Genomic DNA, 15,228 nt, shown 5'->3' on the forward strand with positions numbered 1-15,228 from the left:
TAGAATGCCGCCGGGAAATTTAGCGATTCTCCAAAGCATCAGCTGCCAACCACGGCGGCTGCCGAAGTGGATGCAGAAGCGCTGTGATTCAGAGTGGATAAAAGCATTAAAGGGTATACTGATACAAAAATTCTAACTAGAAATAACTGGTAGAACACATTGTTGCGAGCTGATAGGTATCATCTATAAAGCATCAATAACAAATGCAGCTTATAATACGTTTTAATTTAATTTTGAAGTTTGTGCGAGCGGCGGATTGTTAAATGCAGCACCTGTCGATGTATACTCTTCAACGTAGGTTCTATTTGTAAATAATGTTACGTCACCAGTTTCGGCAATTGATTTCGGTGACGTGCGACGTCATTGACTTGAATCGCTTTTCGTACGACGTTTCAGCCACGTTAGCATTGTGTGTTATGCACTGACCAACACACGAAGCGTACGCCCAAACTTACCGTTTACAGCTTACCAGGTTACCGGTGTCAGGACCTGCAGTAGCATAATGCTCTTCTAGAGTAGCAAAGCTGGTGGCGGCATGTTTTGACGATTTGCCCAACCACAATGCATTCCAATCTTTATTTTTATTTCTGGCATCAAGGTCATCGCGTCAATGTCATTGTTGAAGGGGGAGAAAATCACGTACGTTAAACGATTATGTTGCCACCAACACTTCACACCAGCAGTTATGTAGAATATGTAAGTTGCAGTATTAGTTTTGCGTACTCTCTGATTGGACACTGCGTCACCAAATGTCAGCTTGTTCCTGTCATACACCTATCTGGTTACCAGGAAACTGCAAGCGATAAGAAGTGTGCGGACACACTAAAACACGGCTAAAGCACTCTAATTCCAGGACCATATACTGCGTATAGTGGACTTTTGTGCAATGAAACATTACGATGGTGCCAGCAATGCACAGGTTTATTTCTCACGAGAATAGCACCAAAGTAGCAGACAAAACACGAGCGCAGATGGCATGGTAGATGGTGCACTAGCGCGCATCACAGGCCTGCGCGCTCCCGAGATCATCGCTGTTTACAAGCATTCCTCTTACGTCACGGAGCATGAAGGGCTCGTCGAAATCGAAACCGCGACTGGTCGTGTGATACTAGCAAATAACTAAACAATCGTTGCGCGCTGGAGCAAACGAGTTTCTTTCGCATGATTACTGGGTCAATAGGTACCGGTTAGGCTCAAAATACAGAGCCCGAACAATTTTGTGACAGCCTCCTTTAGCTGGTCAGCAGAAGAGATAAGACAGCTTTGATGTGTAGGAATGGCACATCAGGACAATACGTCCAATTCCTTTGTTATCTGAAACTTATCTGTCAGCCGCGTCATAGATGTAGATGTAGAGCCTTGGAGTTAGTGGCACAAGCCGTGTCGAGCCGTGTCGTGGTTGTTTGCTTGCTTGCTTGCCTTCAAAAGTGGCTCGTACCCACTATGGTGGATTGGCCAAGAATCGGGTGATTGAAGGAAAACAATTATCGGAATCTAATAAGGATCACTTGTGAAAATTTTTGAATGACGAAAGGAATTTATTCATGAAAAAATTTAAGAATTTAGCAAGGAAATCGTCCTGATTCAATTGTGTACCCCACAACAGCTGCACCAACATCCCTATGACAATGTCCGAGAGAAGAGGCACCAAAAGATAGAATATTGGGTATCGTAATATTTAATCCAGCACTGTTAAATTTTTCTTCTAAAGCATGTTTTCTTAATGAGGAAAAACAGCGGCATGACAGGAAGAAGTTTTCTATTGTTTCGTCTTCACAGCATGAGCACAAGGGGGAGGGCGCCAGACCAGATCGATGTAGATAAATGTTTAATGTAGGAATGCGACATCTGAATTTGGTAAAGAGCACTTCAAGTTTTCTATCATGGCAGAATTTTAGGTTCCAAGGAAATAGGAGGTGTCGGCAATCAGTTAGATTTGTTAATGGCAGGTTCCAGGAGTCTTGCATGACTGCCCGTCTCCCGAACCTAGCCGCGGTTATGTAAGCTGTTACAGGAAGAATCGGAAGGATTGGACCACTTAGGGCAGGTCTCGCTAAGCTGTCAGCTAATTCATTCATAACTAATCCTTTGTCACAAGGCACCCATACCAATCTAATTAGTTTTAAGTTAGAAGGAATAAGACATTGGAATGTACGTGAAACTTGTGAGCCACTATTTGCAGTAAGAGCTGAACATAATGACAACGAATCCGTTACGATTACAACTTCCGAGATTGATGAGTGCACTTTTCGTAAAGCCAATGTAGCCGCCAGAAACCCAGCTAGAAATAATGGTATGTAGTCTGGAAGTCTTAAGGAGAACGACCAGTCAAAAGCGGAAGAGAAAATTCCAATTCCAGATTTTTCTTCTGATTGCGAGGCATCTGTCGCTATGACGGCTTTTATTTTTAACTCCAATAAGTGATTTTCTAATAGCTCATTTAATATATTGTAAGAAAGGAGTTTTGAGTTGTTTGGATATATATCGTCAAAAATAATTGGAGATTTTCTCTCTCACTGCAAATTGGAGCGATCTCACATAATCGTACATCTAAGGGACCAACAAGTGCCTGCACGAAAACGACCCGAGGAGTGTGGAACCGGGGCCAGGAAGATTGAAAAAACATTGCAGGGTGGGAAATGAAAATGATTTGTCGTGGTTGTGTGCACACCACGAACTGCGTCTCTTTATTCTCTTCATCTTCTTATGCGTGCTAATCCTGCACGCCTCCTTAACCTGTCGGTATCGAGCGCTACAATAGTACTGGAGGGAAAACAAATACAGGGAAGAGATTGATAGAACTGAAGTCCTTACAGGCATAGGTAACTGTACAATAGAGAGACGAAGGTTTCAACGAACAGAGATAAGATCAAGGAAACAGGCAAAATGCTGGATCGATATCATCATCAAATTATCATCATGCTGACCCATGCAGCAGCATGGGACCTTATGCTGCTGCGCTTCTAGTGCTGGAGACACTAGAAGTGCACTGGAGACACTACCACCTCCTGCGTCATGACGTCTAAACACATACATCTTCTGCGAAACGCAAACGAAGCTGGGCCCGTATTCACAAAAAGTTCTTACTCTATAATATTTCGTAAGAGCAACAACTGTCCAATAGTGACAGGGAGCATATTATTAGTGAAGGCCACCAACCAATCAGAAAAAGTTCTTACGAACCTTTGTGAATTCCTTCTCTTGGGCCAGATTCACAAAGCTTTTCTTTCTTAAGTTCGCTTTGCCATTGGCTGGCCGCCTTCCCTAATGATATGTATGACATCCGGATTGGCTAAAATTCTTTCTTACGACAAATTCTAGCGTAAGAAGGTTTTGCGAATTCGGGCTCTGGTTCGTATAAAACCTGTTATAGTAAATCATTTTTTTTCCAGACGTTTCCACTCCAAGGACCCTGATTTCACGTAAAAGGTGAAAACTCGTAAATGCCTTAATTCATTACTACTTTAACATACTATAATTTCAACGCTCGCCTTCATTAACGACCCTCCTACATATGCTTCTGCCGGTCAAACACTCAAAAACGGGAACCTGTCGTGGTGGATTAGTGGCTAAGGCATTGTATACTGCTAACTTGTGCTAAGCACAAGGTCGCGGGATAAAATTGATGGGGGCGAATGCAAAACAGCCTGTGTACCATGCATTGGGTGCACGTTACAGAATCCAACGTGGTCAAAATTGATCTGAAGTTGACTTCGTTTTCTGTTTTTTTTTTCTTTTTGAGACGGGTTGTTATTAAAGAGCACACACCTGACGGATGTGAGCGTTAGCGCGCTTTTAATAATCATTCTTCAAAAGTCACCATTGTTTACCGCCCTAGAGTCGACTTATTCAACGCTAGGTTTATTGCAACAACACGTGAAGGCAAAATACGGATGTCAGGCGAATATACGCCGACTGCAATAGTTATTGAAGCGCGTGATATTTTCGGTGGGGTCTTTCAGGACAGAACAGTAAATCTTGACTTGAGCCGCTTACTGCAACCTGAGCAATTGAAGTCTCCATCAAAGTTTCAAACGGATTCCATACGAGGCACCTTGTGCAAGCGCGGAACTTACGTCGCTTTCTTTTAATAAATTCGAACTTAAACAATTATTCGCGAGCACAGTTCTGGTTTGTTCGGTATAAGCATCGGAAACATTGAAGGGATACAGTCATGTCCCGCTTACGTTTAGAACCCCCGGTTCTGCTGCGTATATCGTTAGCTTGTCATCACGTGATCAGGCATAGGCGCCCGCGCAAGTGCTAAGCTGAGTTTGCGCTTTTCAGCATTTTATCATGCGCTCCCGTCTCGTAAATCTTTGCGGAGAACGTCTACAAAACGTCTGCAACGTCTTGCGAAAGCCAACTTGCCCAAACTATTGGTTCAATACTGGTGACCTCCGCCGCTTTGCGTGTTCCGTGCCGTCAGGTGTGAGGTAAACATAAAAGAGCTTCGACTTCAGCCCACTCTCTTTCTTTTTTTTTTTTTTCGTGCGTAACTGGGGGAAGGGGTCGGTGCACTCAATTTCCACACTCATAGGCCCAAGAAAATGCACAGCTGGTCCACTCCCAACGTTCTCGGTATTATTCTCTTCAGCAGCAACGGTCGACGACCCTGTCAGGTAAAATGTCGGAATTGCGAGCTTATATTGTCACGAAAGCAGCGGCGGTGGAGGGGCGGCTTCACGCTGAGCAACAATGGCGTCGATTGTCCACTCAGCACAAAGTTCCCCCCACGTGTGTTCCCGTGGATGTACACCTACACGAAGGGAGCCAGGAGGACAAGCAGCGCTCGGCGGTCGGTGAGCGGCGGCAGTGGCCCGCCTTCTTGGAAAGTGGGCGACGGACGATCACCCCCTCTCTCCCCAAGGTTGCTGCCTGCGACGATTCGTCCTTGGGCGCGTCAAAGCAACACACACTGGTGCGTGTATGGCTTTCGTGCAGTCGACGCTGAAGTTAATTTCACGTAAAACGAAGAACTTTCGTAAACGTAACACAGCATCGACCCTGCCACCGTGATCGAATATACCGGGTGTTTCAGCGAACACTTTCACAAATGTTTAAAGGTTGCCTGTGGCAGATAGCACAATGAGCTGGTCTACTCGAAGAGGCGGACATTACTAGCACAAGAAATTGAAATGCATAATCGTCTAATTAACAAAAATCACCAATGAAGTTTTTAATTAATTACTTTATGGCACATACTGCAATTGACAAATGCTATTCTCAATGTGGTTCGCAAGGCGGATCCACTAGGAACGAGTTTAATTACAGAACTTTGCGGAGAAATGCATTGACGTTCCGGTTACTTTTGTGCTTCAATGCATGAAACGACGTTTTGTTAACAAAGTAAATGGAATGACAATGCATTTTTACCGCAGTTTTGACGGCTCATATCTGAAAGTGAATGCGAAGCCCTCCACTACGGCGTGCCTCATAATCAGAACTGGTTTTGGCACGTAAAAATCCTGGAAAGAAGAAGAATCTCGTAAATGGTGTCATCGCACCGCACAATTATTTTCAAGTGGATATAACTTGCAGTCTCACCCGCTAGAATTTGTAAATTGCAATATGTTCCAGAAGATTGTTAACTAAAACTGAATGAGTGAATTTTCTTTATTAAGTTGATTATGACATTTCAATTTCTTCTGCAAGTAATGTCCGCCTCTTCGCGTAGACCAGCTCATGGACTAGAATTGTGCTATCTGCCATAGGAAATTTCATTTTTTTTTTAAATTTTAAAGTGTTCGTTGAACCACCCTGTATGACAACGGCTTGCTTCCACAACATAACGTTTGAGGTGTTTAATTGATGGTAAATTGTACTGAACCTATATTAGAGATAGCCAATTACACTGGATTTCCACAGCAGAAAGTGTCCTCTGCGGAATGTAACCGCTTTTTTTTTTTTTTCGACAAAGCAAACCAGTGGTGCTACCTGTTCATGCCGTGTTGTCGGCGCTGTATGGACAGTTTGACTTTAGGAGCTACCCTTTTGTAAGGGGGGGGGGGGGGGGGGGGCATTGCATTTTTACGTTGCATGTTACCTCATAGCCTTCTCGGCAAATTTATCGAGGAGGGTATGGTGAGTGAGTGAAATAACTTTATTTAGGTCCAGAGAAGACGCAGGGGAGACCCCGTGTCACCCGGCTAGTCCCACGTTTCCTACATTTACGTCACCAATCCAACAGCCGTCTCAGAAATGCTGCCACGCCCATGAGCTTGCGGGGAAGCACCCTGGTTTTTACATCAGTATAGTATCCTATGTAAATGCATGTAAACGGTCGTTCGATGATAACACGTTTATTTTATTTTCATTTTTTTACCGAGCGGCCACGCTTTCCCTTATCAAGTTTCATACACTGTTTTTCTTTTCTTTTTCTTTCCTCCCTTAAGGCACGGTTGAAGTTTCCACAGTTAGTGGGAACAGTTACCGTGCCTTCTACGAGTACTACTTATTCTGATTATGAGGCAAGCCGTAGTGGAGGATTCCGGATTGACTCCGACCACCTGGCGTTCTTTAAGGCATACATAAATGTAAGCAAACGAGCGCTTCTTCTTACTTTCTTTCCTTTTCTTTCTTTTTGCATTTCGCTGCCCTCAAAATGTGGCCGCCGCGGCTGGGGTCTTGCCCGCGGCCTCGAGCTCAGCAGCGCCACTTGCCCACCACGGCGGGTAAGATCAATCTTTACATCAGTATAGTATCCTATGTAAATGCATGTAAACAGAAAAATCGTTTTTCTCAGCTCCCACAGCACCGATTTTCAAGAGTTTTCTTGCATTAAAAAAAACGTTAAAAATGTAGTGGTTGCAGCAAGTGAATATATATCTATGCCGTCAACTTATTATAGAAAAACGATCGTAAATCGTAAAATTTTGATAAACATAGGTACAAACTGCACGTGATAATAGATGTAAAGTAAACCAAATTGATGCCTTACACGCAGCAGCTCTGAAATAATTGTGAGTAGGTATCTTGAAAGCTTTCGTAAGCATTGTAACAATTTCACCGTAAACTGGAAACTTATATTACATTTGTCCTCGTTATATCGTATCTCGGTGGCAGTTTACAGACTTGCAACATCTGTCTTTAGTGCGAGTTTCAGATTTATAAATGTTGCGGTGCCGTTTTTTTTTTTTTTTCCTTCGCTTACCGATTGTCGACAACTTTCGTAAAACATTCGCGGCCCTAAATCAAAATTTTTCTTCCTACAGTCAGCTGAATTCAGCCTGCTCTCTTGCAACAAATTTCATTCGACTTGGTTCAGTGTTTGTCTAATGACAGCATTTATACATTTTACATTTGAATACAGAAATCGGATTTGACCCCGAGCTGAAGCTTCTTCTTCATAACTAGTACTAATGCTACTGCAACTAATACTACTACTAACTAATACTACAACTACTGCTACTTACTACTACTACTCTACTACTACTACTACTACTACTACTACTACTACTACTACTACTACTACTACTACTACTACTACTACTACTACTACTACTATTACTGCAACTAACTCACAAAGGATAACTGTTTTCAATTACGAGATTGACATTGCAAGCTTTTTGGTCAAAGATTTTGAATCGGGAAGAAGCATAACGCAGCACGCGTACACGGACGAAATAAGAAACGGCAGGCACAGCATTTTCATTTACTTCTGAAAGGATAGTGCGACCTGCTAACACAGCATCCTCAAAAGTTTTTCCACTTTAAACACACTACACTCAGATTGTGGTCGTCAGCAAATTTCGTGTTATTACACCGCATTCTCAGATGCACTAACCTGACGTGGAACTGCAGTGGACGGCCCTTCTTCCAATTATGCGTCTTTTAACAGCAGTACTATAGCGTCTTGCATAGTGTGGTCGCGGCCTGTAAGCGGGCCCCAGGCTTAAAACAGGCAGCAGCCCTGGGCATGGCACTAACAACTTATCAATCGCGATATTCTGTGCAAATAAGTCATCTCAGGGGACAGACATTGCACGGCGATCTAACAACAAAGATAACTTCGATGCTTGCCTGTAGGGTTCCTTTAAAGCACGCCCATCAGCAAAAAAATAAATATATGTTTTAAGAAATCTACAGTAAAATCATTTGCGCCCTTAAGCATGCCGGTTTTAGTAATTGAGGTCATAGCGCTGAATTTACACGGAAAAAGAAGACGACAAGACGTAATTACTGCAACGAACCAACTAGCCCAAAAATCTGTACTCATTCTGGTTTGTCGCGTGGCTAACACCCTTACACCTAAGCCTGTAAAAAAAATATTATGCACCACAGCGAGTTCAAATCATACATACATCTGCGATGAGAGAGGTCGTATATATATAGCTGAAAGTGTCTATTCATTCTCACCACGGGGGGCGCACCAAGTTCATGGCACGAGAGTTGAACGGCGGTGGCTACTAAGGAGAACTTGGTGTGGAGCTCCGTGAACAAAAACCGCGCAAAAAACAAAACAAGAAAGAAAAGAGCGCAAGAATTGGAACAAGAGGGAGAGAGAGAGATGAACAATCAGCGCAGTGTTGGTCTCTCTTTCTTGTCAGTTTCGCGGCACTGTTTTAGTTCGAAATTAGTAGGTAATAAAGCTTATTTAACGCAGTTTTCCTGTCGTCTGTCGCAGCTCTCGTAATGTGTTTACTTGCCACAAAAAGTCGCCAAAGAAATGAAATGAAGGAAAACATAGGTTTGCAGCAACAACGACTCGATCGTACACCTTAAAGCGACATTAACTGGAGAAAAAGAATATTTTGAGCGGTATTAGTAAAAAACCTTCTGCAATTTCTATAAGAAATATATAGAGATACACTCTTTTCCCGAGAGAAGGCTTCGTATATCAGCCATAAAAGACGCAACATACGAATGACGGTGCCGACTCCGCCTTCAAGTTTCAGCACGAGCCCGCCGTGACGTCATAGGCTTCGACGGCGCCTGCTTGGGTCTAGTTAATTTTTTAGCGGTTATGATGGGCAAATTGCGTTCTAAATAATCCATAAAACTGAACTTATCAAGTTTGAAGAACCCTTACTGTACCGTAGTGGCTCAAACACGAAACAATACTTTCAAATTCGTGTAGTTTTAGCAGTAAAAAAAATTGTTGCACGCCGTCTCAATTGGCTCGCGTATCAGGATACCTGTATAAACGAGAAAAGAAAGCAGAAGGCACCATGCACGGCCATTTATAAGGTTTAGATAGCTGCGCTGAAGCGGAAAGAATTGGGCAACCACTTTTCATGAGAAAAATACATGAATGTTTATTAGAAGTTTTCTTAAATAACAGTGCAGCCGTCAAGCTACGTTCAAGTCGCAACGTCAATAAAAGCATTTGTTTCGCCCTTAAAAAAACAATTCCAGCATTCGGCACTTGAACAGTTCCTCTCTAAGGCGAGTCGGTGGCACAATGTTGCCCACACACGCTGGCGTCGCTTTCTCGGTTTATTGTTTACCACAGTTTCGTTTTTATTTCTAAAACTCACGCTCTGAAAGCACGTGCGCAGTACAATATAATTGCTCTGATAAGCGAGGGGATTGCCCCCAATGCTCAACATTCTTTTAACATTCATTTTACACAGAAAGCCATTCAATGTGAATATTGCACAAACATGTTTCGCAGGAAGGAACAGTCACATTTTAGAAAAAGCATGCAGCGTCTTGTTCGCGCAGCTATCTGCGTGGATTCATCAAAACACACTGGAGTGGAACGTCCGTAAAACAAAGTATATTGTGTACCTACCAAAAAACACAACAATTCATACGTCATCGAACCTACGATAGGAAGAAAGCGATCCGAGTGTGCCTCATCGCAGAACTTTCTTGGACTTTCTTGTTGATGAAAGTCTCAATTGTAATGCACATGTGGCGGCCTTACGTCTACTCAACTCGAAATATTTAGGTCTATGGTATAAATATAAACATTTTCTCGCCCCGTGGCCTAACATCTCGCTGTATTACACATCCCCGTTCAAGTTCTTCAGGCTTGGTCGGTGACCCTCAGTCACTTCAGCTCCGTTCACAGTATTACCTTTCTTGTGTAGTGATTTTACGTCACAGCGTGCATTACACAAACGAGGAATTAAAGGCATTTTTGGGAAGCAACGAGCTGATCGTTGTTTGAATTATTTAATGAAGAGTAAAATACTTCACCTTAGTGATTTGATTCGACCTGAACTTGCATTATTTCTCTGTAAACAAATTCGTTCTGACTCGGCAGCTTTCAATTACCAATTTGCAGAACAAACGCTCGCAAAGTTAACCTTATTTTAGAGCTGCACATTTTGTTTCACTTCGCATTAAAACGCGATGTGGAGCTGAAACCGTATATCATCGTAGTGTTTCTGGTTATGTTACCGTTTATTTTGAACCTGGCCCAAGAGGTCAAGTGTGTAAAGAAGTTATGAAAATGTGATAGCTGTTAGGTACGCAAATGTAACCTTAGTAATGTATTTCCATGCGTTATTTATTACTTTTATATTTGTTACTGTATCCCATTTGCGTACTTTTATGCGCCTTAGCAAAAACTTGTACTCTTCTAATGCCTGAGCCATTGCAGCATGTGATCATTGCCAACGAATGTCCCGTTGTTCCTCTATCTGTCTCTTTTGTTATCACATAAGTACTGACAGGACCGGGACTACGCCAGGTAGATAAGCTTCCTTTATATGGGGAGCATTCACATGAGGTCACGTACGCCATCTTGTAGTCACAGCCGCCACTGAGCTGCTAAAGAGAAGTGGACCGAGATAACGCGCAGCTTTTCACCGTGCTGGCTGTACTGCCATATGAGGAACTCTGTGACGTCAGTGCATATCCCCTATGTAGTCATATTTTCAATATTTTGGTCATGTCATAATTGCGGCCATGTTGCACACACAAGAATAAAGACGACACACCTGTACAGAACTTAGCGGAAAGTACCAAATACAATGTTACGTTAATGAGCTACCGTCGTAGACTAAGAAGAACACGAATGCCTTTTGACAAAATTAACCCTCTTCATAGCTTCGAAAGCACCTAATTTTGCGCAAACATCTGGGCACAAGTAACGAAAGCGTGCTCTATCGTTGTGTATGTGAGAATTCATGACAGTGAGTATTGAAAGAAGATGAGAAAAGACTTTCCCCTCGCCTAATATGGGAACAACATTCTCTCACTTAGTTGAGTCGACAGCATGTTTGCAGAATGGTATGCCTCACGCGACTACAGAAAAAAAAAAAGTAGCAGCACCCGAGGGACATCACCATGCATCATCACCAACATCAACATTGGGCTTTTTCTGTGAGCTCACGTGCGCGGGTGATGCTTTGGCAAAGGCGCGCTTGCCACGCCTATCTCACGAGACTAGACCCGATATTAAAGCTTGGCAGCTTCAACGACGGTGCCGTTTCAACACAGCACTTTCCCCACCGTGTCCATGCGTTTTCATGTGCTCCTTTTCAGTTGCTTAGCACATCTACTATTAGAAGACGGGCGCAAACAGCCCCATGTACAGGAAGTAGAGACGGCACGAGCGTCTGTACTTGTTTGTGCATGTATGTCAAATTGCGCCCTTCTTCTAGCAGCTACGTTCCACCAACTAGGTCAAGACGTACCCTTAGCAAATCTGGCGCGTCGTGGTCGCGACAAACTGCAACCGGCACTAAATCTCTTTTCGCGGGCCGAATAAACCTCGAAACTGAAACTCCGAGTCCCTTGCGGGGAAAGCGTTTAAGGACTTTGGACGATTTCTTAAATATCACCACCGAAGCTTCGTTCAGCCGACGAGACGGCGGCCCATCTAATTAATAAACGCACATGCTCACGCTGAACGCCAGCGCTGTCAGCAGCATCGCTAGCACGGCACCACTCGGCGACATTCGGTTCCACGAGACGGCAGCACTGCCCGTGACTATCTCGTCCAAGACGACGATCTTCCAGCCCACGTTGGGCGTCGTGTAGCTCTGGTAGTACACTACGTCCGGCGTGCTGTCGTTGGGCATCCACGACAGCACCGCGGGTTGACCGTCGTCGCACTGCAAACGCAACGTGTTCCTAAACTTGGGGAAGCTGGCGAACTCGTCCGCTTGCCGGGCCTCTGAGGTGTTGTAGAGCCAGGCGCAGAGCCGGCCCGCCGCGCTCGGCTGCGGGCGGCCCCTGCGGTCGAACTGGATGCCGGCGTAGATCTTGACTCCCTGCCTCTCCTTCTCGGTGAGCCTCGCGTAACCGCCGGCGGGGCTGTCGGTGATGTACAGCGGGTGGTAGTAGCGCGCGTTGTGCGGGTTGTTGCCCCCTTCCACGCGGAACGTGTACGCGTGGCCCCGCTGCACGTGAATCTCGGGCACGAGCACGCCGTTCATGTACCAGCTCTCGCCGGGACTGCTGCGGCCCGTGATGCCCATGTAGCCCTTCCACAGACCGGCCGGCCCGATTCTGGCGACGAATGTGTCCACCGCTTTGTCCCGGATGCGGAACGTGGGCCAGGGCTCGGGCTTCTTGCGTTTCTGACCCGTGATGAACTCGAAGCAGTTGTCGGCGGCCTCCTTCCTGCCGAAGTTGATCTTCAGGTTGCCCCTCGGGAACATGTGATGGAACGATGGTTCCTTGTGCTCGTTGTACTTGCCGATGGCCCAGACAAGGTAGGTGTCACCGTCGGGGTTGAAGATCTGGTCCCCGTCGTCGTCCGGGTTGAGAAGCGTCCGGCGATAGACGAAACTCGTGAGCCCGTCCTTGCGCGTGAAAGTCAGGATCTGGTAGCTCTCTTTGCCTTCGACCTTCAAGTCGGGGCAGACGCCCCGGTAGCGGCCCAGCACGTTGGAACATGGGAATCGGTCCGATATGTTGTAGTCGACGGCGTTGGCGTAGTGGCCGTCGATGTAGCAGACGGCCACGTCCGCGCCCACCATCTTCGAAGAGTTGGCAGCGCCGCTGATGCCGAACGCGATGTACTCGTCCTCCTCGATCTGCCCCGTGAGCTGGAGCGTGATGCTGCGGCCCTGGATCTCCCAGCGGAGCTGCAGGATCGCGTGCAGCTGCTCGCAGTTGGGCAGGCGAGATTCGTGCTCCATCGATCCCAGCTGCGAAGGCGGGATGTCCTGGCCGTGTGGCACGATCACCGATCCGTAGTTCTCGTTCAGCTCCGTGTTCCACACGCTCAGCCAATCGATGTCGAAGACGGTCATCTTTCCTGGCAGTGTCAGCTCAATGGTCTTCTCCTCGTAGCGGCCGAGCGGTTCCAGGTACCCTTTCTCATCGGGGACCTTCTGGCCAGCGCTGTTCGGTTGCGGCCCGAGGCCGACCCAGAAGTACGTGTCGGAGACGTTTCCGCTGAAGTGAAAGTCCGGGATTTCGATGGTCTTAGAATCCACGATCACGACCGTGCCGGAACGGACGCCGGCGCCGCGCCGGGAGAACTCCGATATCCGTCTCGGTGAGGGCGGCTCGAAACCCTCGGGAAAAAAGATGTCGCCGTAGTTGGCGTGCTCCCGCAGGTTCCACACGGCGAACCAGCGAATGCTGGTAATCTTGCGCCGGTTGGGAAGCTGCAGGTATATGTCCTTGTCCGTGTACGGCTGCAGCTTGTTCGTCTTCCCTTCTTCATCGGGAACGATGAAACCGACGTTGCTGGGACGCACGCTGGATCCGGCCCAGAAGAACGCGTCCTGACCCAGGCCGTCGTAGAAGAAGTTCTTGATGAGGATCGTGTACTCGTCGATGGCGTACACGTGACCGGACACCTGATGCGCGTACGTGTTGATCTTGCCGATGTACAGGCCCTCGTGAGTGTCTTCGCACGTCACACTGCCCAGCAGTAGGCCCACCGCCGTCACGAAGACAGCCGTCAAACTGAATCCGCCGACCGCCGTCATCGTTGGTGCTGGCGCGCGCACGGCCGAAGCGGAGACCTCGAAGAAAGTATGGCGCCGCCGGAGCTGGCTTCGCAACTTCCCGCACTGAAACGCTCACACTCCATCTTTTCGCGCGAAGTCGTCGCCACTCACGCGCACTTTGTCGGCTCGCATCACAACTCACCGCAACACAACACACCGCTGGCTCTTCTCGTCCACGAACGAAGGGACGACGACTGAGCGCACTGCACGAACACCCACCTCGAGGCACAAATATTCGGCTATCCGTGCTTTCACCGCTCGCGAGCCGCGCACGACGGGCAGGGCAGGGCGGGTGCACAGTCTCGCAGACGCGTCGCTGGCCTACATTCCACCCGGTTTGTTCCACTGCTCGGGAGAGCCTTCGCGAGGGGAGAGAGAACGCGCCCCTGGCCGACGACGTTTCGGCTCGCTCGGAACCGGTATGCCCACGGCCTCCTTTCCGCGGCAGGTTTCTCCCCTGTCCTTCATTCTGCTCGGCGACGCCGCCAAACGAGCTCCGCGGACTTGTGGGTTTCGCTTACCGCCGCACTAGCGCAACTATCGATTAAAAGTCGGCGAATTAGGCACCACGTCGCAGCCGCGTGATACTGTGCGCGCTTAAGATAAGAAGGCGAAGAAACGGTGTTGGGGCACACTACCGCCCGCCCAACTCCAGAGAGAGGGGGGAAAGCAAGAAAATTCCCGCTTCACTCTGAGAATTGAAGTCCTTTTCACTAAACTGCTTGGTCGAGCACCTGCCTTAAGCTTTTACATTCACAGAGCTTCTCTGACGCCTTCCCCTTTGCGTCCATTATGTGGTGATGATGAGACGATACATCGCTTCTCAATATGCCGTCGTTTCTCATCATTAAGGAAAAGTTCTTTAAAAGTGCCCGTTTCGCGCATTGGATTAACGCTTTCCATGCCTAATATTTTGTATTTGGCAGCAGACATTGTCATAGAGCTGTCTGCGCAACCGTTGAGAAATTTCAATTTGATTCAGTTGCTAAACTCTTAGATCATAATATTATTTTATTTTTCCTCTTGATTTTATGAACATTTCTTACTGGAATATTTCTTTTACGCATGAATAATTGTTTTCCAAGCCCCATCCGATTCTTAGCCCATCGCAGCTCGTGTTATTTTTTTTTCTTTTTTTGCGATATTACACTGCCGAATATCCACATAATTTTTTTTTCTAAGCGTCATCCTTGAAGGTGCGAAGGTAGTAGAATAAATGTTCCTGCATTCCGCTTAGTATATTGTTTTTTTTTATCACTGACACGCTGGTTGCTGCATCAGCAAGCATCTTTTCATTTTTCATGCTGTTAAATACTATCTGCTAGTAAGATAAGATCCATCTTCTTGTTCCCTCTTACTCGAT

The 15,228-nt window shown here is 46.4% G+C and overlaps 1 protein-coding gene across 1 annotated transcript; it reads right to left on the reverse strand.

Moving 5' to 3' along the window:
* Nucleotides 1–9,237: 9,237 nt before the first annotated feature.
* LOC119458266 (protein Skeletor, isoforms B/C) lies at nt 9,238–14,212 on the reverse strand. The gene has a single exon (XM_037720096.2). The coding sequence runs from the start codon at nt 13,842–13,844 to the stop codon at nt 11,781–11,783; it is 2,064 nt and encodes a 687-aa protein (XP_037576024.1). The 5' UTR covers nt 13,845–14,212; the 3' UTR covers nt 9,238–11,780.
* Between the last annotated feature and the right edge of the window lie 1,016 nt (nt 14,213–15,228).

Source organism: Dermacentor silvarum, chromosome 7, assembly GCF_013339745.2.
Source record: "Dermacentor silvarum isolate Dsil-2018 chromosome 7, BIME_Dsil_1.4, whole genome shotgun sequence".
Taxonomy (NCBI): domain Eukaryota; kingdom Metazoa; phylum Arthropoda; class Arachnida; order Ixodida; family Ixodidae; genus Dermacentor; species Dermacentor silvarum.